The following is a 27,400-nucleotide window of genomic DNA, read 5'->3' as shown; positions in this document are numbered from 1 at the left end:
TTATCCATTTACATACTTATAATATTATAAATGCGAAAGTGTGTCTGACTATCTGTCTGTTACCTCTTCACGCCCAAACCATTGAACCGATTTTGCTGAAATTTGGTATGGAGATACTTTGAGTACGGGAAAGGCCATAGGATACTTTTTAACCCGAAAAATGTACGGTTCCCGCGCGATAAACGGAGTTGTGGCCGTCATCTAGTTTAACATAATATTTTTTTCTCGATATTTTTATTATGATATCGAACCAGCTGTAACTTCCACCCATTAGAGTGAAGCCAAACGAGCGTCATTTGTGAGTTGTGAGTCGCAGAATTTCGGCTGGCAGAAATTCTGCTGCAAAAGTCCAGGGCCTGTAGATAAGTGGCAAAGCGCTAACGCTAACGCTAGCGCTACAAAATGTATGCGATTTGACATAAGTCATCGCTTCGCTAGCGATAATGTTTGATTCACACGAGCGTAATTTTGTGTCTTAATTTGTATGAAAAGATATTTACGTGGCAGAAATTCTGCTGCATTCGGTTTCATACAAAAGTCCTGTATGATTCACCCGAGCGTAATTTTGTGTCACTTGACGACTCACAAAATTACGCTCGTTTTGCTTGAACACCATTAGTCGCGAAAAAAGGAAATAAACTGCGAAAATGAAATCATAATACTTTCTTATCCGAATAATTGTAATTTTAATGCGTCACGTCTATAAAATTTCAGAGTTTACCGTATACTCTAATTATGGTTTTAGTAGATATTCGACTGAGCAAATATTTTGTGTGTGCATAAGTATTTAGATTGCCAGATTCTTGTAATTTAATATGAGTAAACATCCTCCATGTGCGTTGCTTGCGTCTCTAGAAGAACGTTCCAGAAATAAATATTAAATCATACTTATTCGAAAGGCGAAATTAAGAGAGTGTCACTTCACGCAAATATCACTAAAGGATTGTGACTAAATTCCGCATGGCAGATAAAATTAAGGCTTTGGATTTGAAAGCCTTTATTATCCTAAAAAAGTAAATTCCTGAAGGTATAAAAAATTGTAAAAGCTTTAATTTAAGAGCTCACCTGACTCTAAAAATCAAACATCGTCCTTCTCTCTTCACACTCACGGCCGTCTTTCATATGCCAGGTGAAAAAGGACGGCGCGGAATCATCGCCGAGTTAGTTTTACTTGAATAAAAGACGAACTATAATGATTATGAAAAAAGTGTTTTGAGCAAATTTAGGTTTTATCAATACCTTTTTAGATACCTATTAAAAAATATTAAAGAAAAGACAGAAAACTTCGAAGATCCAAGCAAAAATGTATCTAAAACAAGGTTATTTGTAAAAAAGAAACTATCGAGCATTTTTTGAGTAATCGTGTTTTCGTCTTGAGCATTTAATCTTTATGAACTGAAGTTACTTGTGTCAAAAAATCAGTTTTCTAGACCTTACAGATTTTGAGATCTAGGTTAAAGTATGTAGTCAAGTTAGGGTCATATGGGCTCTTAATAATTCACATTAGTCTCTACAAAATACATAGGTACATGTTTTCTGACAATGAATCAGACAAGTATTTATTACAATTTCTATAACTGTACACAGACACACAAACATACTTCCACATCCATACTAATATTATAAATGCGAAAGTGTGTCTGTCTGTCTGTCTGTCTGTCTGTTACCATTTCACACCCAAACCGCTGGACCGAGTTTGCTAAAATTTTGTATGGAGATACTTGAGTCCCGGGAAAAGACAAAACGGAAATATTGACGGTTTCCGCGCTATAAACGAATTTTGGCGCAACGGAGTTGCGGGCGTCATCTCATTTAGTTGTAACTAGAGACCCGCCCCGGCTTCGCACGGGTATAAAATATATAGCCTACTACATGATGACTGCAACTCCGTTGCGCCAAAACTCGTTTATCGCGTGGGAACCGTACATTTTTCCGGGATAAAAAGTATCCTATGTCCTTTCCCGGGACTCAAACTATCTCCATGCCAAATTTCAGCAAAATCGGTTCAGCGGTTTGAAGCGTGAAGAGGTAACCGACAGACAGACAGACACACTTTCGCATTTATAATATTAGTATGGAAATATGGATTTCATTATGAATTTTCACGCGTTAACTTTTACTATAAAGTATTTTTACTTTTACTTTCACTACTTTCGTAACTGAGTTCTCTCCCTGAAAAATTGCTGATAACGGAAGACATGTTATTTGGCAGACAAATTACAGTTGTTAAAATACAGGAAATAAAAAGGGGGAGCGCCCCTTAAAAGAAAATGTGGTTGTTTTTCAACTGTCATTGTGCTCTGATATGCTCTTTGTTTTACCCTGTTTAACCATGGGATTGACTCAGTGGAATACACTATCCTAACGCAATGAGATAGTTTACAATAAACTTACGGCCGTTCCCAATATTTGATCTATCTCTGGTTAAGCCCTACTAGAGATAGGAATAGCTCACATTAGACATTAGAGCCATATAGAGATAGATCAAATATTGGGAACGGCCGTTAACCGGTTTATCTCTAGTTGTGTTTCAATAGATATACAATATTAAGGTTTTTTTTTTATGAAATAAGGGGGCAAACGTGCAACTTCCGTCGCCCATGGACACTCGCAGCATCAGAAGAGCTGCAGGTGCGTTGCCGGCCTTTTAAGAGGAACTAGGGTAATAGGGGAGGGTAGGGAAGGGGAGGGAATAGGGGAGGGTAGGGAAGAGAATAGGGTAGGGGACTGGGCCTCCGGTAAACTCACTCACTCGTCGAAACGCGCAAGCGCTGTTTCACGCCGGTTTTCTGTGAGAACGTGGTATTTCTCCGGTTGAGCCGGCCCATTCGTGCCGAAGCATGGCTCTCCACGTGTCAATGAGTGACGTTTCTCGAATCAGAAATTAATCCATTCTCATATTATAAATGCGATATTGTGGCTCAGTGGTGAGCGCGTTGGTAGCTCAAGCCGGGGGTCGCGGGTTCGAATCCCGCCGACGGAACAAAAAGTTTTCAATGTTCCCGGGTCTGGATGTGTATTAAATATGTGTATGATATAATAAAAATCTTAAATATATGTATAGTATAAAAGTATTAAATATATTTCCGTTGTCTGGTACCTGTAACACAAGTCCTTTAGGTACTTAGCACGGGGCCAGACTGACGTGGTGTGAAGCGTCCATAGATATTATATTATTATTATTGTGTCTGTCTGTTCCCTCACACCGGTATATAAACCGGTGAACCGGTTTTGCTGAAAGGTATAGAGATACTATGAGTCCCGGAAAGGCACATAGGATACTTTTTATCCCAGAAAAATTCACGCTTTTCGAGAGATAAACGAATTTTAGCGCAACGGAGTTGCGACAAAGATTACTAAATAGCTTTGTCCACACTGTGCCTTTTTTGTTCATCAAGGGCATGCGTTATAGCACAGTCAACATCGCACGTGAGGCATGCCCGCGACGCTATGACACTTTCCAACGCGGGAGGATTTTGACGCATTCAATTATTGATTGCGTCAGGATCAGGATCGTGAACTTTGGAAAGAGAGAGGGGAGGCCTTTGCCCAGCAGTGGGACACTGTAGGCTGATAATAATAATAATAATAATAATTATTGAATATGCCAAACGAAAGTTGAATAAAAAGATGATGCCGAAAATTGAAGATGAAATTGCATAGTGTGGACATAGCTATTAGTTACTACGTAAGTTGCGTGCATCAAAGTCTACTTTATTTGGGCAATTTTAACACAACAGATTTTTGCGTATTTAACTATCCATAATACAATGATTATTATTATTAAGAGCGGGCTGCCGAATGCTGTATTTTCTAATAAATACTACGATCCCGGAATACGATTAACTTAAATGAAATTGAGATTTATTTAATCATTGTATATTTATAAAAATATTATAAGTTCTTTATACGACAGATTCGAACTGTAATTTAAAGAAAAGTGTGTGTAAAGTGTACAAATAATTAAAATATTTTAGATTTTAATAATCCCCTTGTACGACAGATCTTTCAATTTAATTAAAATTTTGACTGCATACATTTTCTGTCAAACTCTACACTCATCTAAAGTTAAGTTACTTTAGAAGAATGTAGAATTTTCAATTCGATAAAAAAATAGATAGGCCATTTTTATTCATCTTCAGCTTCTTTTGTGAACACGCATTTTTAAATATTATATTTTAGTGAGCTTTGAAGATCTGGTAGTTTCATTCCTAGAAATATCTGCCTATCATTTCAAAGATCTCCAAAGTGGTGACCCCGACGTGATACATTTCAGCTGTCGTATATATGCCGACGCGCTCAGAAAACTTCGATAGCGCGATGCAGGAATGTTAGGCGGATTGTGGGTACCGCCACATTGTTTTTATAGATATTAAAATCGTAGACTAGATATTATTTTGATATTTTAGATCGAGCGGTTAGCAGAAATGCGCGCACTAATATATTTTGTACATGTTTATCGTGTCATTCGAATTTTTAATTCGATAAAAAAATAGATAGGCCATTTTTCATTCATCATCATCTTCAGCTTCTTGTTTTTATAGATATAGTCGTAGACTATTATTTTCATATTTTAGATCGAGCGGGTAGCAGAAAGCGAGCACTAATATTTGTACATGTTTATCGTGTCATTCATATTGCTCGTATCTCGATGTAAATATGTACAAAACATATTATTTTTAAAGGTGTAATGTTTTATTGCATAGGTACTGAATTTCCTTTCAATGAGTCGAGGTGGTTTCTTTTGTTCTTTGTGAATAAACATCTAGAACTATAAGTAAAATAGAACAACTTTAATGAGTGTGTCAAGAGTTTAGAACTTAGAATTTAAATGTGTAGAAAAATATAGACAGACAAGAATGTTTTGACACGAATGAGTAACGACGATTTCTGTCTGTTCAGTATCCGAAATAGATCTAAAACCTATGTTATACGTTTCTATAAGCCTCTCAAATAGGAGGTTGTGGATGCAACATTTGTGCTTCCCCCCGTGGTGAGACAACTATAAAATTAGGGTTTGATTAGGAGAATGCAGGCTGATCACCGAGTTGTTTGACAAGTAACATGCATCGGATGGGTACGTAAAATCCTACGCTTGATCTCAGCCAGCCGTATCGGCTATCCATCTCACTGGGTTAGATATGACTTATGAGAGGAAAGAAAGAAAGAAAGAGTAAGTACTCCTGAGCATCTAGTCTGGTTTCAATTAATGTGATCATCACTGAAACCAGTGTGGAAGGCAATATTAAACCGCATTCTCGTTGGGCATAAATTCGTTTATCGTATGAAAATCGTGCATTTTGAGCTGATAAAACACTGACCTTCATTATACAAGTACGCTGGACTTATGATACCCTTTGAAATGACAGTCTTTTTTGTGCCTATTTGAAGCGGAATCAGCGCCCCCAATGCGGGGGAAGAGAACTAAATCTGACGTAAAATGACGTTGAAAGTCGCCATATTGGCGCTGATAGCAGTAGCGTGAGTACTTGGAACTAATACTAGTTTCTACAACCAATAGCGATTAAGCGGCTATTTGCAAGTTATGCCAGATTTAGTTCTCTTCCCCCGCATTGGAGGCGCTGATTCCGCTTTAAATATGCACAAAAAACAGTTAGGTATCATAAGTCCGGCGTACTTGTAAAATGGAAGTCAGTGTGATAAAAGCTATTCTTTGTCCTTTCCCGTGCCATAAAATATCTTCACACCAATATTCAGCGGATAGAAAAACATAATTTGCATTAAGTAAGGTCTTATATCTCTAATATTTGACTTACCGACTTCGTCGGCGCCTACTAGTTTAGTAGCTATGGACCGTAGCGACGTGGCGCCTGCAGAACTGAACATGTCTAGCACTGGGCCCAGGTAGTATATAGTACGGTTGGGCGCCATCGCGTACACCACGCTGGCTGCTATCCTGCTCACGCACGCGAACACCCCGATAATACAGTCGTCTATGTTCCACTTTTTGCTGAACAGGTATATCGTGATCACGGAACCTGGAAGAAATTTTTGGATTATTACGCTATAATATAGTGAAGAGGAAAATGCATAGTACAGATAGGCTCTAGCCAACATCCTTTATCAAAATGTATGGGTAATGGGATTTGACATTAGTCTAAAGGTTCGCACACACTTTGTCGGCGCGTGCCGGGGCGTGCCAGGGCGGGTCGGGGCGTAGCGCAAAGCAAAATGCGCTATAGCACACTGTTGCCGGGTCGGGTCGTATCGCATTGACGGATTTTAACGCTCACTGTGCCGGAGCGGGTCAGCGCGCAATGCATTGACAGATTTTGATCCGAGGCTTGCCGGGCCGCATCGCATCACATCCGCGCGCCGCTTGCTCTAGCACACTGTTGCCGGGGCACAGCGGGTCTTGCCGGGGCGCAGCGGGTCTTGTCGGACCGTGTCGCATTGACGGAAATCCGCCGAGCAAAAATCCGCGCTGATGCGCCCCGGCACAGTGTGCGATACGCGCATCCGCTTCCATACAAATTGTATGGAGGCGGATTTTTGCGATGCGCCCCGGCATGCTGAGCCCCGGCACGGCCCGTCTCAGTGTGCTCACTCCTGTCGCCGCTCACGCAAGCGAAATGTCATTTAGCGATGACTTATGTCAAACGGCATCGATTTTGTTAACGAAATTCGTCATCGTTTTTAACGAAAGGGACTTTGGCTAGGGCCTCAGGATATTTAAATTTAGGGCCTGTTTCACCACTTCCTGATAAAGTGCCGAATAGGCTATTCACAGCTTTTTTGACTGATTCCCCATACTTCAACTGTCAAGTTAAGTGGATGAAGTATGGAGAATCTGTGAATAGCCTATTCGGCACTTATCAGGAAGTGGTGAAATTTGCCCTAAGTGTTTTTACAAACTTAATTGAAACTGAGTATGCTGATTGCTGCCTTACTAGCTATTGACTAGTGTGGACTCTTGACTATGATTATTTATAATATCTAATGATTATGATAATTAAAATGCAATAAATATTTTAACGGAATATTTACAGAAATTAGAACAACGTTTGGACTATCGTTTCTGTTAAACTATAAACATTTGACCTCAATATTATACTTAATCTTTTTATCACACAACTAGAGTGCTGCTAGAAGTTTAAACTTGTGTGATAAAAAATTAAAAAGTATTTTTTTTTTCTAAGCATCCCTTACATACGGACTTATCTAACCTAGATGATTCTAGCGGCTTCGTCCACGCGGTATATATTGCAATGATCTCTAAAATAATACTCCCTTACCTGAATAACATTTCTATTGAATGGCTCTATCTAATAAATAAGCCGCATCTTGAATGGCTCTATCTAATAAATAAGCCGCATCTTGAATGACTCTATTTAATAAATAAGCCGTATCTTGAATGGCTCTATCTAATAAATGAGCCGCATCTTGAGTGGCTCTATCTAATAAATAAGCCGCATCTTGAATGGCTCTATCTAATAAATTAGCCGTATCTTGAATGGTTCTATCTAATAAATAAGCCGCCTCTTCAATGGCTCTATCTAATAAATAAACCGCATCAAAATCCGTCGCGCAGTTTTAGAGATGAGCATATAAGGCCATATAGCGAGTGACTTTGATAAACTATGTAGTGAATATACTGATGATGAAGAATAAGACAGAATTCTGAACTAATACTCTTTGCCTTCTCTGTCTTAGGCAATTATTGCACAATAATTTTCATAAAAAATAGAAGACAATCTTTAGATAAATGTTTGAAATAATATAACATTTATCTCGACGAAAGTTACGCTAATTTACTTTCAAAAACCCATTTCCTTCCGGTGCGCTATTCTTATCTCGTTTTGCCACTCCACTATAGCTATGAGACAAGTCATGGAACTTCATACTCGTAGAAATAATATTATACTAGATGACGCCTGCAACTCCGATGCGCCAATATTCGCTTATCGCGCGGAAACCGTACACTTTTACGGGATTAAAAGGTATCCCATGTCCTTTCCCGGGACTCAAACTATCTCCATACCCAGGAAATGGTTTGCGTGTGAAGAGGTAACAGACAGACAGACAAACACACTTTGACATTTAAAATATTAGTATGGATTTTAGTAAGTTCACCGAAATTCCGGTAATAATAATAATCCTTCGGAGAATAATAATTAGAAACCGTCCGTATAAAAACTGTGACTCGTCTCATTTCTCAGCCTGTATGCCTGAGAGTGCGACAAACTCTCGTCGTTTTATTTTGCAGGAAAATTACGTGATTGGAGCACATTTTGGAAACACGTCTATTGACAGAAGCGATTTCCTTATAAATTTTGTTGAAGAAATAACATACGAGTGCTAATAACTAGTGTAAACTACAAACATTACAATTTGAAAATACATTTTACAACTTTTGTAGTAATAATAGATTCAAATGGAAATAGCGATTGAAAACGTGTGCCATTTTATTCATAATCTTTTTATGTACAGTTACTTTATAATTAAAAGTTGTAAGTCTAGATTTTTGAAAAGTAACAAAACAAACATCGACTGACAGAAAGACATACACTTTTGCTTTTTCTCATCGCATAGTCTACAAGTTGTTGTATGACGATCACTGACCTGCATTATATAAGTACGCTGGAATTGACCCTTTGAAATGACAGATATTTTTTGTGCCTATTTAAAGCGGAATCAGCGCTCCCAATGCGGGGGAAGAGAACTAAATCTGACGTAAAAATGACGTTTGAAAGTCGCCATATTGGCGTTGATAGCAGTAGTGGGAGTACTTGGAACTAATACTAGTTTCTACAACCAATAGCAATTAAGCGGCCATTTGCAAGTTATGTCAGATTTAGTTCTCTTCCCCTGCATTGGGGGCGCTGATAACGCTTCAAATAGGCACAAAAAATAGCTGTCATTTCAAAGGGTATCATAAGTCCAGCGTACTTGTTTAATGGAGGTCAGTAATTACGCTAGAATAATTATTGTCTTGTTTTATCTTAATTTTTTTAAGGCTCTATTTTGTATATTCTAAGGCTTAGCCCCAATTTCACCAACGACCGTTAAAGTTAACGCTCGAATTAGTATCACGTTACCTCTTTCGTTTTTCTTATTAATGAAAGAGAAGACAATACATTTTAACAAGCTGTTAACACTAACAGACGTTGGTGAAATTGGGGCTTATAATTATAAAAATATGAGGACTTACCGACAGATCCCACCACAACGGAGTATGTAAGGAAGAAGCTGTAGTCGACTTCGGTGAATTTGAACTGGTACCTTGTGAACCAGTAAGTCATCTGCCCCTCACCTTTATTCCAAACGAAACATCTATTAGTGAGTGAGCCAGCGTGCCTGCAAACAGTATGCATAGCAGCCTCCAGCCTTAATACATAATAAAGCTCAAAAAAGAGTAGACGCCGAATTCAAATTTTAAATTACCGTACATAAAACATTGAAAACTTTATTAAAACAAATAACTTATAAACTGTTCCAGAATTGTATTTGAAATGTACAAACGTGTCAGTGAGAATACGAGGCGAAAAAATCACCATTCGATACTGATTAGGATGAGAAAATTTAGTTCAGCGTCTACTCTTTTTTGACAGACTGTACAGTGGCGTAGCTAACCACAGGGACCTCCGGGAAAATTGGACGCTGTTAATTATTGTGTATCATCTCACAAACATTACGTATTGAGTTACGAATGCAGTCTTCTTTAGATCATTTAGAACAATACTGCATTCATAACTCAACATTTTTTTTGTGGGTTTGCACAAAATCTGGTAGAGTTGCGGTTGGTTCTATCGTACCCAACTCTGCCTTAAGCGATGAGTGGAGCACCATGGGGTTTTAGTGGGTAGACAGGAGTCCCACATACCCCGGCCGATATCCCCAATTTGCCGGGGATGCGTAAAGCATTTCCCCATGTTAAAAAAAGGGTTTGCACAAAATATGCTTAACAGCGACCAATTATTAAAAATTAAGATCAATGGTAGCAACTACGTAAAGTATATTTTTTGAGGCATCCCGTCCCGTCGCTTTTCAACCGTGGGCACACATTGAAATAGATATGTCTAGTGGTAGCTACGCCTCTGGTTGTAAATATTACATTAAATAGTATAACAGTCCCAACACCATTTTAATCTTGTAAATAACACATAGTTTTTCATTGTTTGCTCATCTTTTTATCATATTGAAACATTGATATTTCTGCGAAAAATTTAAGCAAGCAATGTAAATAGGTATTTAGTCATAATTAAATGCGGAATTTTACGGAACCTTGTTTACTTGTAGAACATGATTCCGTAGTTAGAGATTTATGATTTTATTATATTCAATATAATGCCTAAAAACTATAACGATTCCAAGACGGGAACTACCGATTCCTTTTTTTTCCGTGGACATTCTGCTGTACTCAGAGACGAACATTTGTAGTTGGGGAGGGGAAGAGGGTATTTCGGGATAAGCTCGAGCATGTCAGATTAAGCTTGTATAGGCTTCCGACACGTGTCTAGTTATCGTGGTATAGAAATCAGATTTCTCACATGGTGGGTTAACTTTTTTTTTAATACTAGCTGTTGCCCGCAACTTCGCCCGCGTGAATGTATGTTATTAAAATCGAGATTTAGAAAATTGAACACCCATCTACGACTATTTCATTTGGATCTAACATTACACACGATATTTTTAATTTACATCAAAGACCCAGGAAACTAGAACCTCAAATACTAATCGTTTTGAAAAATCCTTTCTTCAAAGACCGCTTGGCGTGGACAGGGGATGGGGACTACACGACAGAGGAAAGGAACATGTGACGGAGATAGAGGATAGACTTCAGAAGACGGGATTTAATGTAGGCCATCTATCTCTCTTTAACCTGCCTCTTATTCTCAGATTCATAACCTACAATTAAACCAGAACAAAATAACGCTTGAAGTTGTTTAATGACTTACTCACAATGTAATTTCTTTATGGGCGTTGGCCCACCGGCCACCAAACATTCCCACCACTGTATCTCCTGTGTCACCAGTATCGACAGCGGTATCCAACCACGAAAACCCTTTTATATGATCTCAAAGAGCCCGAGGGACATGCTCAAACTGGCCGCCGCTGCTTCAAGTCACCGTTTTTAGGGTTCCGTACCCAAAGGGTAAAAACGGGACCCTATTACTAAGACTTCGTTGTCTGTCCGTCTGTCTGTTATGTTTTTTTTACAGATTGTATATATCTATTGCCACTATAACAACAAATACTGAAAACAAAATAAAATTAATATTTAAGGGGGGCTCCCATACAACAAACATGATTTTTTTGGCCTTTTTTACTCGATATCAATAATGACAACAGGCAGGCAGTTGAAATTTTCACAGGATCCTTAATTACATGTGTAATTTAGTAATTAATAATACAATTAGAATATAATTAAAATGTAAGGGGGCTCCCATACAAAAACAAAACTTTTGGCCTATTTTTTCTCTATAACGGTACGGAACCCTTCGTGCAAGAGTCCGACTCGCATTTGACCGATTTTATTGTAAACATGGTATCGGATTCGGGCAATCTATACAACAAAAAAATACTTTTGAAAATCTGACCACAAACATCAAAGTAAACATTAACTCCTCCTTTTTTAAAGTCGGTTAAAAAAAAGTAGCTAAGATGTTGGCCAGGGATGTAAGGAATCATCATGCCAAATTTCATTGAAATCGGTCCAGCGGATTCATAGATTAGCCTGTACAAACAGACAAACAGATAAACAGACAGAGAAACAAAAATTTAAAAAACAGTTAAAATGTGTTCTATTACTCTTCTGAAATCCCCCTGACTCGTTTTCTCAAGTTTATTTTCAATGTACAAAAATTTTACCTCTATGATTTTATTATAAGTATATAGATATAGATTGAAATGTCATCGGATCGGAGATTAAGCTAGGGGATATTTAGTATACCCCAAAGAAGCTTCCATATAAAGCACTGACGATTCAAAGGTAAGCCTGTAGGAACATTTCAAAATAATAAAAAATAAAGCTTCATATTTTCCTAACTGATCTTCGCAGATATTTTATTTTGCACTAAACTAAATGATTTAGTCCTCGTTGCCTAAAATATATTTATAATTAACTTAAATAAGCAATTTTCTGGATATATTTTCTTTTTCAAAACTTTAAAATGGCTGCAGTTTCTGAACCCAACGCTAAAATAAAAAACGCTCTTATTATTTTTTTATCAAGCCAAACCTACTAGGTCTCCATGACGCTCGAGTGACTACAAAATTAGCACCTTCCCCCCCCCCTGCTATTAAAATTACATAACTGTGATTTTGTGTAAACGAAGATTTTGACATAAGCCCCATAAATTATCTGTCATAATCTTAATTCAATTAAAGTTAAGTCAACAATTAATGTCACTGGATGCTTCAGTCTCTTCAAATTAAAATTAGCCTCTTTAATCTTATTTTAAATTTTTTAAATAACCGAGATAAAATTTTCCACTGTCTGGATATTCTGTGTTGAAAACACAGTCATATCTATTACAATTTACAATTTGGAGCAAATGTTTTCAGAACGTTGAACTACATGTTGCCAACCACCGGTTCGGAAATTAACCCGGCGAGAATTAGTAAAAAAGTGGAAAATTTGTCTTTTAAAAAACATTTACAATGTAAAATATTGTTACGTTTATAGAATACTTTGTCTCGTTAACAAATGAAGTTGTTTTTCTAAAGTAAACAACTCCGTTGCCATTAAGTTATACTGCATGGTACTGCTAATCTGCTTGTATTACAATTATGTTAAAATGTTGCGCTATTAAGTCAGTGAGATTACTTCTTGGTACACTACAACAGACACAGAATATATTATATTAGTTGTACCAACCACAGATTACTAAATAGTTACTACGTAAAAACTACGTACTTTGCCATCACTATTTTTTTTACAACAAAACTAGATGTCCCGGCAAACGTTTCTTTGCCATATAAAGTATTTCGCCCGTATTATTTATTGAAGTGACTAACTAAGTATATCACCATGGTAACGTCCATCGCTATCCCGTCGCACTAACAATAGTCGCCGTCAGTCTCGAGTTGTAGTAATTTACTATTATTTATTCAACAAATGCACTTATCAATATTAAAAGTACCCAGTAGCCGATTCTCAGACCCACTGAATATGCATATAAAATTTGGTTAAAATCAGCAAAGCCGTTTCGGAGGAGTACGCTGTCTAACATTGTGACACGAGAATTTTATATATTAGAAGAGAGATTAATCTCAGTAGTACAAAATCAGGTTATTAATTTAAACATATTAATTTGAATTACCTACTAGATGACGCCCGCAACTCCGTTGCGCCAAGATTCGTTCATCGCGCGGGAACCGTACGTTTTTTCTGGTATAAAAACTATCACATTATTATGTCCTTTCCTCACTCAAAGTGTCTCAACCCAAATTTCAGCAAAATCGGTTCAGCGGTTTGGGCGTAATCTCTAAACTTTTGTAGTAAAAACTTGTTTAGTGACGTTGTGCGGTGGGCCCTTTTTTGCATGGATAAAAATAATAAACTTCTGTCAGGAGTGACGTCAGGACACGTACCCTGACTGTAAATTCTTTAGACAGAGGGATTAGATAGTGTTGTTTAAACTTTAAAGGTAAAAGATCTTTAAAGTAATCTTATAATGTAACCTTAAGGAAAATATTATTTAAAAAAGAAACACTATACGAACAAACAGAGCTGAGGTTATGAAACTTTGTATGGATTTTATAGTTTTATTTTCATTTAGAATCATTAAAATCTGTCTTCACAAAATTAAAATATTATATTGACAACATTATTTTTGTTCCATTCGAAAATTCAAAATAGTTCTCGTAAATATTTTCCCGCTATGTAATCTACTCTGATTTTCCATTCCATATTATAATGTGCAGAGGCCATCACGTTTTCTTCCGATATCATCTTCCTTTTTCCTTTGGTTACTGAACTTCATCTTATTAGGCAAGGCCAGTGTCACAATGAGCTCTTCGAAAATTTCCACAGCATTCATTTAGGGTGAAGCCAAACGAGCGTAATTTGTGAGTTGGGAGTCGCAGAATTTCGGTCGCGTAAATTTTTTTTTAAAATTAAATAAGGGGGCAAACAAAGGAAAGCAACTTCCGTCGCCCATGGACACTCGCAGCATCAAAAAGCTGCCGCAAAAGTTGCCGGCCTTTTAAGAGGGAATAAAATAGGGGAGGGTAGGGATGGGAAGGGAAGCGAATAGGGGAGGGTAGGGAAGGGAATAGGGTAGGGTAGAGTGGGCCTCCGGTAAACTCACTGACTCGGCGTGAAACAGCGCAAGCGCTGTTTCACGCCGAGTCAGTCAATAGTTAGGAAACTTAATTAAATATTCTTTTGCACATAAAATTAAATTTCACGTTATATTATTTATATACATTATACATACTAGCTGACCCGGTAAATGTTGTTTTGCCATAAAATGATTTCCCTGTTTTCCTGCTTTTCTCTTGAGGTTTTTTCTGAATTTTTTTTCTATAGACCTTACGGAGCCCGAGACCTTTCCAACGAATGCAAAACCGTTCAAATCGGTTCATGTGTTCTGGAGTTACAGCGTCAGGAAGGAAAACCCGACTTATTTTTATATATTTTAATAATAAGTTACTGTTATGTAGGGTGTAACAAATCAAAGGGATATGCTTGGAGTGTATGTAATATGTGTTCTGTACATAGAATTTACTGTGAAAGTAGCAGCGCTGTAAGAGTTTACTTTAGACTTCTTTGTTTCTATGATATATCCCCCAACGTCACGTCGTCGGCTCCAACGTCATTCAGCGCTGCTACTTTCACAGTGAACTCTTCTGCGGGACACGTAGTAAACCCTAAGCATTATCGTTTATCACTTTGTTGTGTCACACCATAATAACTATACTTATGGGGGCGACTAACCCAAAATTGGCAATTTTATTTTTATACTTGAAAATAAGCCCCGAATTGTTTCATTTTCTAAACATAGGTACTAAGTTATATTTCCAAGAATTTGATCTGAGCGAAAACACGATATCTCAAAATTTTCTTGATAGAAAAGAATTACATAGATGCATCTAATCTTCACGAATTTTTCATATATTGCCATAACCGAACAATAAACTAAGTTTATATTTTAACACAATATTGTATAAAATTCTGTCATCGAGACACTGACCTAAACTAAGTTTAGTAAACTAAGTTATTATATTTTTAACACATTGTATAAAATTCTATCATTGAGATTTTAAAAATGTTGTATATTTATCGAGTTATTAGTAAAAAACTAACTTGGCGATGATTCCGCGTCGTCCTTTTTCACCTGGCATATGAAACCGTCTTTCACTGAGTGAAGAGAGAAGAACGATGTTTGATTTTTTGCGTTAGTCGCCATCTTAACACAAAACATATACGTGGGAGAGCCATGCTTCGGCACGAATGGGCCGGCTCGACCGGAGAAATACCACGTTCTCACAGAAAACCGGCGTGAAACAGCGTTAGCGCTGTGTTTCGCCGAGTGAGTGAGTTTACCGGAGGCCCAATCCCCTACAATAATCCCTTCCCTTCCCTCCCCTATTCCCATCCCTACCTTCCCCTATTCCCTTCCCTTCCCATCCCTACCCTCCCCTATTACCCTATTCCCTCTTAAAAGGCCGGCAACGCACCTGCAGCTCTTCTGATGCTGCGAGTGTCCATGGGCGACGGAAGTTGCTTTCCATCAGGTGACCCGTTTGCTCGTTTGCCCCCCTTATTTCATAAAAAAAAAATATATTTTGTCAACAAAAACCATAATCGAACAAAAACTTAACCTAACAATAGCCATTACTCAATCTTACTCAATACAAATATTTTGCAACGTTGGCGAAAACTGTCGTATCTGCACCGATAGAGTTAAGACATCGAACGTGACGTATCTACAGCGACTCACACGCGTGCAGATAGCACAACCACAACCATGGCTCACGTACTGGAGAGTGATCTTATGTCTGTCCCGATGCACATAAAGTTTTACCACTAAAAAACATACATCCGAACATTTATATAACCTCTTCTTGGAAGTGAGAAAGATATTTTGTTCAGATTGTTATGAGTAGTAGAAAATATAGAAAGCATAATTTCCAAAATAACGTGGAATGTAACTTCTGCACGAATGAGTCGGCTCGACGAATAGAGCCTCAAAGAAAACTACTGTATTACAACACTTGGTGCTGTATTTACTAATGAACAAGCTAAAAACCTACAGTAGGGATTGGAAGAACTATTTGGTCGCTGTTAAGCATTTCTGTATCCCACAAAAGAAATGTTGACTTATGAATGCTGTCTTGTTCTAAATTATCTAAATAACATAACTGCATTCATAGCTCAATACGTAATTTTTTGTGGGATAGTGCACGAATGCGTCCAGCGTCCAATTATTCTATCCAGGTTTATTATAGGAAACCTTCACATTTTTAATTATGTTCATTCTTTTGTATTAATAAAACTACGAGCTAAGTATGGTCCCTCGGGTGTTTTATACTAAAAGAGATAATCATATTAAGAATAACATGTTTCTGCTTTTTAAGCCTTTTATGCGACAAACAAAGGAAGGAGATTTTATGGTTCATATAAGAGCTGTGAGAGTCATAGGAAAAATAGTGAATATTATGCAAAAGTTGAAGCAGAGGGCGCTACCAACATATTATATCTTATATCTTTAAACGAGCAATTCTTGTATAATAAGTATATAATATAATTGAAATCTCGGAATCGGCTCCAACGACTTTCATGAAATTTAGTATATAGGGGTTTTCGGGGGCGATAAATCGATCTAGCTGGAAATCATTTTTAAAAAAATGTCATTTATTCGTGTTTTATCGAATACCGGGCGAAGCTCGGTCAAATAGCTAGTAGTAAATAATCCGACCAAAATTCGACATGTTCCACACTTCATTGATAGAAACGTTGTCAAACGTGGGAGAGCCATGCTTCGGCACGAATGGGCCGGCTCGACCGGAGAAATACCACGTTCTCACAGAAAACCGGCGTGAAACAGCGCTTACGCTGTGTTTCGCCGAGTGAGTGAGTTTACCGGAGGCCCAATCCCCTACCCTATTCCTTTCCCTACCCTCTCGTATTCCCCTCCTTCCCTTCCCATCCCTACCCTCCCCTATTACTACTATTTGTTCACTGTCTGTTGGTGCTAGCGTAAAAACTTTGCAGTAATAATAAAGTATTACTAATACGAGTAGACAGTAGATATCTAGACACGCGGTAGCGTATCAAGCCAAGTTCCAGCATAACATAACAGCCTGCCTAGCATACACCAACGAGATATCTCACTAGTCACTCTACATGTTTTCTCGATGTTTGATGATTTGTCTCTTTATCTCTATTAACCCTAGCATGACAAACATTTTTTCTCGCGTAGATCTATCATCGAAATAACACATTTTTATAGAGTTTTGTCGAGATAATGTCGAGATTTTGACATTATGAGACGAGTAGTTTTTAATTATCTCGAGAGTGGGATATCTCGTTGGCGTATGCTAGGCAGGCTGGCGAGCAGCGCCGTGTGTAATTGTAACGAACCATATGCAGCCACTTTTGACCCCCTCATAACTCATCATTTGTTATACTTTATACAGGGCTCCCGGCTCATGGATAAGGATCTTAATACGGAAACGAGATACTTTGTGATATAATGTCAGTGGCATAGCGAACTATAACCTTTGCGATAATACCTGATATTATTATGTGAAAATACAGACAATATGACACATAGCTCTACGATAACTATGTACCATCGAGGAAATTGATTCCTAGGCAGTTGACGGACCTACGTCATGTGGTCGGCTATTACGGCTATGACAACGAATGGCGCATGTCTATTGGTCGTGGCATGATCTCGCGCACCCCGCATGCGGGCCCTATCGACCAGTGAAAATGCGCCATAATGTACAGAATTTTTATTTCTACCGTTTTATTCTTTTATTTTATTTTCATTTATTCGGGTCTCCAAAAAGTCTTACATTAAAGGTTATTATATATTTATATAAAGTAAAGTATACATTAAAAGTAAAACCACAGATGAAAAATTAGAGCAGAGAGTAGATTAATTATTATAGGAAAGTATAATATGTAATTATGATGTATAGACAAAGTCACTTTTTTTTGCTCATGTCCCTTTGTTCCCTTTAATGTACTTCTAATACGCAACGGATTTTGATGATTCTTCCAGTGTTAGATAGCCCATTTATCGAGGAAGGCTATAGGCTATATTCTACACCCTAAGACTAATAAGAGCGAAGAAATAGAGGAAAATGTGGAAAAAACGGGGAAAATTATAACTTGAACGCGCTAATCTCAGAAACTACTGGTCCGATTTGAAAAATTATTTCAGTGTTAGATAGCCCATTTATTGAGGAAGGCTATAGGCCACGCTTTTTATCACGCTAAGACTAATAGGAGAATGTGGAAAAAACGGGGGAAATTATTTGAAAGGGCTTATCTCGCGAACTACTGGAGCAATTTTTATGTTATTTGGCACAGATAAGAAGTAGACCACGTGAAGGATCATAGGCTATCGATTTTAATCATTTTTTCAGTGGCTATATATTTTATACCCGTGCGACGCCGGGGCGGGTTCATAATAATATAATCACAGATTACATAATAGAATACATAATAATAATATAATCACAGATGCCCATCCGACGCATGGATCATCTTACTTGTCAGACAATCATGTGATCAGCCTGCATAGTCCTAACCAAACTTGGAAATAGCATGTTTCCAACGCGGGAATCGAACCCACGACCTCCGAGTCAAGAGCCGCGCCCTATACCACGGACCACGGAGGCGTTAAAAGAAATAATAATTATAGAACTGACTATGATATAAAACCAATGTCCAGTGTTTGTAACGTAAAATTGAAATGGCTTCCATAAAACAGCATCGGCAATAGCAAAACATCGATTTATTGATATTTCATTGCGATTTTATAACTTAATTTTGTATTCGACTCTATTAATAAACAACTTTTGCATTAAAATACCTATTTTGTTTGTTTTGTTCCCGACAATTTTTGTAATTTTTGCTTTAGTTTTTTAACTTAGTGGTTTCTCTACTATTGCAATTATTAACGAATGCATCTTGACTAAGTACCTACTCAGGACTCACAAACTTATGTAAAATGTATTTAAAAGCGGCACTTATAATGTTAAGCTGATGACATGAATTTTTATCATAATATGAAATTAAATTTATAAAATATTTGTCTTACTCCTAAACATTTCTTATAAATACAGGACATATAATATAGAACTTGTTTTGATATTATACTTTTAACGTTTTAGACCTTTAAAATCTGCCTATATTTGAATAAGTTAAGAGAATGTTGAAATATATTTATCAATTATAATCGTGTGTAGGTACTGGTTTTACTTATCTTCCAATCTTAAAAAAATACTCAATTGTAAATATCCCTGGAGTTGACTGCTTTTAAATATCAGCCGTTTTATTTATTAAACTTTGTTTGCACTTTGATTATGGACTTATTACATCAATCAAATAGGGCTGTTAAATTATATTTCGTGAACGTTCATTTGCATTATAAGGAATTAAATTATAAGGTATAATTAGTAATAACAATACATTTTCACACTATGAAAAAAAAAACAACTATCTTATAACGGGAAAGAAAGAAACAGCAGGGCCAGACGGCAGGCTTACATTTTTAAAGTGCGGTGGAATATTCTCTATATTGCGACCTCTTTTTAGGGTTCCGTAGCCAAATGGCGAAAAATGGAACCCTTATAGATTCGTCATGTCTATCTGTCTGTCTGTCCGTCCGTATTTTGATTAGTAAACATCCCAAAAAATGCGTAACGCCGCTTAAGAAGCTTAATAATTTTTAGTTTAAAAAATCTGCGCGCCCTGTGTAGCCCCGTACTACTTCACAGCTACGTATGCTACGTCACAGCTACGTGTGCTACGTCACAGTTACGTATGCTACGTCACAGCTACGTGTGCTACGTCACAGTTACGTATGCTACGTCACAGCTACGTGTGCTACGTCACAGTTACGTATGCTACGTCACAGCTACGTATGCTACGTCACAGCTACGTATGCTACGTCACGGCTACACATGCTACGTCGCAGCTACGTATGCTACGTCACAGCTACGCATGCTGCGTCGCAGCTACGTATGCTACGTCACAGGTACGCATGCTACGTCACAACTACGCATAATGTTGAATCTACGCTACCGTCAGCAAAACAGACAAAACGCAAAATTTCTGAATGAAACTAAGTTAAGCAAAAGTTTGTATCACCGTAGTTCAAATAATATTTATTTTAATTTTTCAGTTATAAACTTTTCAGTTTCTAAAATCATCTGCGTATGAAGAATAAATAAATGTTTATTTTTATATAACAGATGATAAACAAGTTAAAAATTAGCCTGTTATTTTATCTAGCAGAAATCAAAACTGTAAGCCATTGATTCTTGAATATTTAGACTGATACGTACGAAATGACTACGGTTAAAAACTAGAAATGTGTATCCCTTTAATATTTTTGGGCCCCGGCTCTTGTATGTAATAGTTTAATATTATCGCAAATGGATTTGTTGATATTACTTAAATAAATTGTATTAAAGTACGTTTTTGTTAATTTGTACGTGGGAGAGCCATGCTTCGGCACGAATGGGCTGACTCGACCGGACAAATACCACGTCCTCACAGAAAACCGGCGTGAAACAGCGCTTGCGCTGTGTTTCGTCGAGTGAGTGAGTTTACCGGAGGCCCGATCTCAAATATGACTTATGACGTTCGTATGCAATTAATTCACTGCAGGCCAGCGTGATTATTAGTGTGTGTAGAAGAAAGATTTTTTAGAATATATTTTTATCCGTAATTTATGTAAATTTTAGTGTGTTTGAGGTAACACTAATATTGATAAAATATGATATGATTTTAGAAGAGGTTAAGGTGAAAAAACCGTTAGAAAATAAATTAATAGTCGTCGTCCGATGTTGTAGAGCAAGAATTATAAGAAGCGTTGGGACTTCGCAAGTCACTACACATGAAAAGGTAAAACTGCACTGTTTGATCCCAAAAGCCAACTTGTGTCGCAGCCAACTAAGCAACTAGCCCTTTGAATGAACAACGCCATTCATTCACATGTCTAGATTTTTTATTGAATATTTAAGTCGCTCAAAACGTTGAACTTTACAGCTGATTCAAATGCATCCGTTTGATTGAATTAGTTGAGCGCTAACCACTGCGGCGCTAGGTGCGTTTTGTTTACAATATTGCGTGGCCGGTGTTTTGTCGTTGTAATTAAGATATTTTTCGTAAATATACGTTACAAGTGTTATTAAAGTGACAGAAATTCTGGGGGCACGTACGAGTGAATCAAATTTTAAACAAATATTAGAGGAGAAATAACGGGATTATGAAATGCATCACCAAGGTATTTATTGCAATTGTGTTCAAAATGAGTTAGAATAAAATGTAATTTAATCTGCTTGTTAGCATTACGTTTGTGTAATAATTACACTAAACTAAATATGGTCACCTTAGTTAATTTGCCATTTAACCAGTAATGGCTAAGCGTCATCTAGCTGTAGTGTTGAACGTAATTATTGCAGTCAACAAGTCGGCTAAACGACGTATAGCCGTGTGATTGGATGGCGTTGTTGAGTCAAAGGGCTAGCTGTTTTGATTGAACGGCTATTTTAACCAGTCGTCTGCGACATATGTATATTATGCCACCAAATTTGTCGCACTCAAGCCTCTGGTCCACGATTGCTTAATTTAACTTCAAGTTTGTTTTCTTATTAGAATTGTTGATGTCACCTGTTATCAAACTGTGCAGTTTCATCGTTGTCGTCTGTGGCGAGCTTATGGTAGCTACAGACGACAACGAACGTAGCATTATTGCTAGTATCACTAAAACTGTTTGCAAACTAAAAATAGTAAAAATATTACCGAGAACTGGTCCCACGATGAGCATATAGGCCAACATTATAACAATAATTTGAAGGCGGCCCGTGCCGGGGCGCGATTTGAAGGCGAACTGCGCGGTCGCTACGAAATCCTTGGCGGATAACATCGTACACACTGTCTCCTCGTTGTTTACTGTCTTCTTCTTCTTCTCCCTCAAACGGAGGAGGATGTAAACGAACCCGAGCATATAGAACACACACGCGATTATGAAGACACCATAGTAACCGAAGCGCTTCGTCGCTATGCCGCTGAGCGCGAGCCCTATCGGTCTGCTCAAAGTCAGTATCGCCGTTATGATGCCTAATCTGAAAGTCCTCTCTTTCTCACTCGTTATATCCGTCACGTAGCTATACACCGCCATCGTCATCGCCACTCTTCCCCCAGCCAGCGCCGGCGGCAGAGCCTCTATCAGCGCCGTCTCGTTCAGACCGACTTGCAGAAAAAACACTGTGCTTAAAATTATACCGAACACGGACAGTATCTTTCCTAGGATCGGGAGCAGCATTATCACTTTTCTGTTACCCGTTCGGTCGCTCCAGGACCCTATGAACAGGGACAGTATTCCCGGTAGCGCAGTCTGCAGGGGGAAGCTCCACGCCGTCATCCCCGCTACCATCTTCTGCACATTTCTCTCCTGCTGCGTCACGTTCTGCGTGCTCCCCACCATTATGTGGTAGCATGTTTCCTCGTCATATTTCGCGTTCACTAGGCAAGCTTTCTCCAGGCATAAGTTTTGCACGGCGAGCCCCGCCAGCACGCTCGGCAGGATATACGTCACCACGTACGGCTCGACCGTGATCTTTGACTTCAGAGCCCAAGTCTTCTTCAGGTACTCCTTGAACCTCTTGTTTAACTTCGTCTTAGCGTTCGCCGTCTCCGTGTAGGGGTTGACGCACTTGCATTCGGAGCTCCCATTTTTATCCCCAGGCACCTCGACCCGCAACGTCATCTTGGTGCTTTGATCCACTCGGCTGACCTAATTTACATCGTACGTCTAAAATATTCGTGTCCGATCGGTGGCGAGTTAATATTTGTTTTACGATAATTTTTATTCGTGCGCGGGAGTGGATGCGGGCGTCGAGCGCGGTTCCGGCGCGGCTACTGCCTATCAGCTGGCGGGCTGCTACTGTTTAATTTGTACTTTATCATGTAATCACGTGGCATAGAAATCTCGATCGTTTCTGCAGCCGAAGCGGAGTCGGAGAGGTAGCGGTGGCGGCTCCCCCATAATTCACCTTGCCTCGGGATGGTGGTTGCGACACCTATTGTCCCCCGGTCGTAGGAAGGGTACCGAGATACGTGGCGCGATTGTTCCGAGCGGCGGGCGGGCATCACGTAGTTTTTCACAAACTCGGTCAAGATGAAAATTGCGTAATTTCATAAATTAGATGGCATTGTCGGCTACCACATCATTGTGAAGTGAATGTCGAAGACAAAATGCAATTTTATCGCAAGGTTCCCGGTTATAATAATATTATAATGCTACCCTTTGTTGATTGAAAAACAATTTAGAATGCAGCGCATTAATAAGCGGTAGTGGTTTTTGGTACGATAGGTACCATATTTAATTTACAAATAAGATGACGACGTATTGTTGGCATTGCCAAAGTTGTCGATAGACCAAGCCCCCTAGTTAAAAAGCATGCACCAGTTCCAATAGCGAAGTTAGATGCTATAAACAGAATTTGACATTTTTGACATCTAACTTCTCTATCGAAATTGGCGAATGCATATTTTGGATTAAGGATATTTCGATAGATTTCGATAGAGAAGTCTTCTTCTTTGTCCTAGACGTCAAACCGCAAACGTCATAGACAATTGTCAGTTTTTTTTTCTCTCTTCCTCATATTATTTTGGCACATCGTAAAATGAGTTTTTTAAATAATGTTTTTTGTAAAGAAAATGTCATTATTTAAGTATAAAAAAGTACCGTTTTAAAATTGAGAACATTTCCTATACACAAAGGTATATCAGTACACAATTTGAAAAATTCTGCTCGATAGAAAAATTTATCTCAAAGATGACTGTTATAACGCTGTTTTTCATAATTTTATGGCAAAATTACACACTTTCTAGTAAAAACAAAAAATTTAGTACATTTGTCGTTACCTAACCTAAACGATTTGATATATTTGATTTGTGTAATACTAAAAACAAAAGGTTTTTTTCTCCTATTTCCTATTATCAAAGCACGCGGCGAGCGCGTAACCGCCACTGTACAAGGCGCGCTGATATGAATGTTATTTTAATGTCCTTTACGTTGATATGCGTACTGACAGACATCGACCTGCTTATTTTAGGGACTACTGGGCTTTAACTATTTACCATGTCTCACCAGTCATGCTGCAGATAGCATGACGGATGTGGGTTTTTAGTCAATTGTCGTCAAATAAGGCCGCCTCCCCATATAGGCGAACGCGTTGGCCAACGCGTTCGCAGACGCGTTGGCAGTGCGCTTGCAACGGCGTTTGTGAGTAATCCACACATAGGAAGGTCGCTCAGTATGCTTTGGATCGCGTCAATGTGCGGACGGATTCAAAATGGATGTTGAGTCGCTAACAGCTGTAGCTGTATATTTATTCACAGCATATAATTACTTTGTAAATGTGGACAAGAAAATGTTTTTAAAGGGTATTCTCGAAATAAATAAATAAAAGGCGAGAAAACGTAACAAACAAAGAAATAAACTCACTTTTACATAATATTTTATAATATTAAAATAATATAAGTAATTATTTTATTACCTGCTTATTATTTATTAAATTATTACATATAAAAATTATTACATATTATTATAATTATCATAACTATAACTCCGGGCGAACTGATCGCGCGGCCTATGTGTGGATGAAGCACGAAGCTTGCGACAAATGTCCTTTGATCTTTGCCGACATTTTCGACCCGCGCGGCAAGCTCGCAGACGCGTCGGCCAACGTCTAAATACCTACGGCCAACGCGCGAATGCCCGTTCTACACATTGGGCCGACGCGTCTGCCAACGCGTTGGCCAACGCGTTCGCCTATTTCGAGAGCCGCCATAAGACAGCGATGTTAAATATAAAAAAATGTGGAATTCCCCGTGGCATTGCAAGTGTCACTTTAGGACGCATCAAATCCTATAATTTTTGACGAGGATGATCCTTGCGTCGGATGGGCATGTAAAAAATCAGCCCTGCGCCTGATCTGTCGGCAGTCGTATCGGACATCCGTCCCACTGGGTTATAAAGAGGTAAACTTTGTTTGTTTGTTTGTTTAATTGTAATGAATAGGCTCAAAAACTACTGGACCGATTTTAAAAATTCTTTCACCATTCGAAAGCTACATTATTTACGAGTAACATAGGCTACTTTTTATTTTGGAGAATATAGGGTTCCGTAAGATATTTCAGTTTTTCGGAAACAACCAGAAAATTTACTTATTTTGCGTACGCTGCCTAAACTATAAGAGATAGAACTATACAATGTTCTAAGTAAATGTAGATCTTATAAATATCTACAAAAATGTCCGCGACACAATATACCTATCTATGTCAAGTGAGGCACAAAAACCATTTTTTTTATTTAAAAATCTTGATTTTTTTTTGGACTACATTTAAACGTATTTATTTTACTCATGCTAATAATTCTTATCAAAATAAATAATTTCATCACTAAGTACAGTTTATGTAGATTATATTTGCTCTTTGAATGATTAAAATTGGACGTTTGGTTTAGAAGTTATGGCGAAATTAAAATATTGCGATTTACGCCCGTTTCGAAGTGGGCGCTACCAATGCCACAGAATAGATAATAGTACAAGTACCAATGCAGGGGTGCGCATTGTACACATTGAAAAGGTCTACAGAAAACTCCGCGATGGTATTTTTTTTGCGGCGGTTTTCTGTGAGAATGTGGTATTTCTCCGGTCGAGCCGGCCCATTCGTGCCGAAGCATGGCTCTCCCACGTATAAGTATATCTCTTATGGATATATCCCACAATAACATATTCTTTGTCATTTACTTTTAACTTCAAATAATGGCTAATTTTCGAAGCGATTTTAATCAATACGACAATAATGCTTATTCAATTTATACTTTAAATACATTATTGATTATGGCCCTTTACAGCATAATTATTACGATTTTAAATTTAAATTAATATTTTCGAAGATATTACAGATTTAAAAATTGCGGGACGTAAGTAGCTTTTGCGGCAGTACCGACCAATGCGGGCCACGGGTAGTAATGAATATAAATTATTTAAAATCAAACTACTGAATCGATTTTAAGCATTTTTTCAGTGACTTAGGCCATAATTTATTTTATACCCGTGCGAAGCCGGGGCGGGTCGCTAGTAACTTATAAGAGTAGAGGAAGAGAAAGTGATCTAGTATACTGCACACACACTTGGGCACTATATAATTACTCTTGCGTACCTGGCCTGGTTTCAATGAAACCGGCCACCGTCACCGAAACAGGTATAGGAGGTATATTATAAAACCTAGATATTTTTCTTACTAGGATACTTAGCCAAACTGCAAGGCTAAGTGCCCTAGTAACCGACGTATCGTGTGACGACGTACGGACGTCAGGCACGTGGCTAACACCCGAACATAATGACATTAGAGAACAATGCTATACGCTACAATGTAGAGATTAAACAATCAAAAACTAATTGGCCCAGATAAGGTAGGGCAATAAGGCAGGTAGCAATTATTCATACCTTTTATTTTTTCAACCTCTTTCACCCCCCGCAAAATTGGCGGTGAAACCAGATGGCGAACCTTCGTTATTTGGTCGAATTATGTCAAGACAATGCTAGTCATCATCGACTGTCAGAAATAAACTGACCAAGTTATGTGAGTCTTCTATCTGCCTATGATCCAATTTCCTTGAGTGCACCTATAAATGTAGATACACAGAGACGGCTAATAACTGTACGGACTGTGCAGGATGTAGAGATGCCAGAATATTTTAGAAAATTACAGATCAAAACTCAAATGGAACAGTCAGTGCGGCTCTGGTGCAACCCACCCTGGTTGCACCAGAGGCGTAGTTATAGTTAAGGTTATCGTCTACTATGGGCTTTTACTATGGATTTGACAGTTCATTTGACATTTTGTTTTGGTTAAAGTTAAAGTTATAGTAAGTTGGTGCAAGTGGTGCAACCCACCCTTAATGATCAATTTTAAAATTTAGATTTAAGACACCAGCAGCCTTATTCCCGAAACTGATATCAATCTGATATCAGATTTTTGACACTTTAGACATCTAAAATATGAAGAAATAGAATGTCTAAAGTGTCATAAATCTGATATCAAATTGATATCAGCTTCGGGAATAAGGCTGCAGTTCACAGCACCTTCGTTGCACACGATCCCTATAGATCTGAAAAGATTGAACTAATTTAATTTTTAAAAAATTAAAGATTTGAAAAAAAATGGTAT

General features: G+C 38.1%; 1 protein-coding gene across 1 annotated transcript in view; it reads right to left on the bottom strand.

Annotated features, from left to right (window-relative positions):
- The window catches only part of LOC121737113 (proton-coupled folate transporter-like), a 30,995-nt gene extending 7,907 nt beyond the window's left edge, over positions 1 to 23,088 (bottom strand). Inside the window, exons 1-3 of the mRNA XM_042128666.1 lie at positions 21,959 to 23,088; positions 9,173 to 9,274; positions 5,778 to 5,999 (exon numbers count right to left, since the gene is read on the bottom strand). Coding sequence (XP_041984600.1) covers positions 5,778 to 5,999; positions 9,173 to 9,274; positions 21,959 to 22,925 — 1,291 coding nt within the window. The 5' untranslated portion in view covers positions 22,926 to 23,088. The remainder of the gene's footprint in view (positions 1 to 5,777; positions 6,000 to 9,172; positions 9,275 to 21,958) is intronic.
- Between the last annotated feature and the right edge of the window lie 4,312 nt (positions 23,089 to 27,400).

The sequence above is a fragment of the Aricia agestis genome, chromosome 20, assembly GCF_905147365.1.
Source record: "Aricia agestis chromosome 20, ilAriAges1.1, whole genome shotgun sequence".
NCBI classification, from domain to species: domain Eukaryota; kingdom Metazoa; phylum Arthropoda; class Insecta; order Lepidoptera; family Lycaenidae; genus Aricia; species Aricia agestis.
Note: the sequence above shows the minus strand (reverse complement) of the source record. Positions and strands in the feature narration are given on the sequence as shown.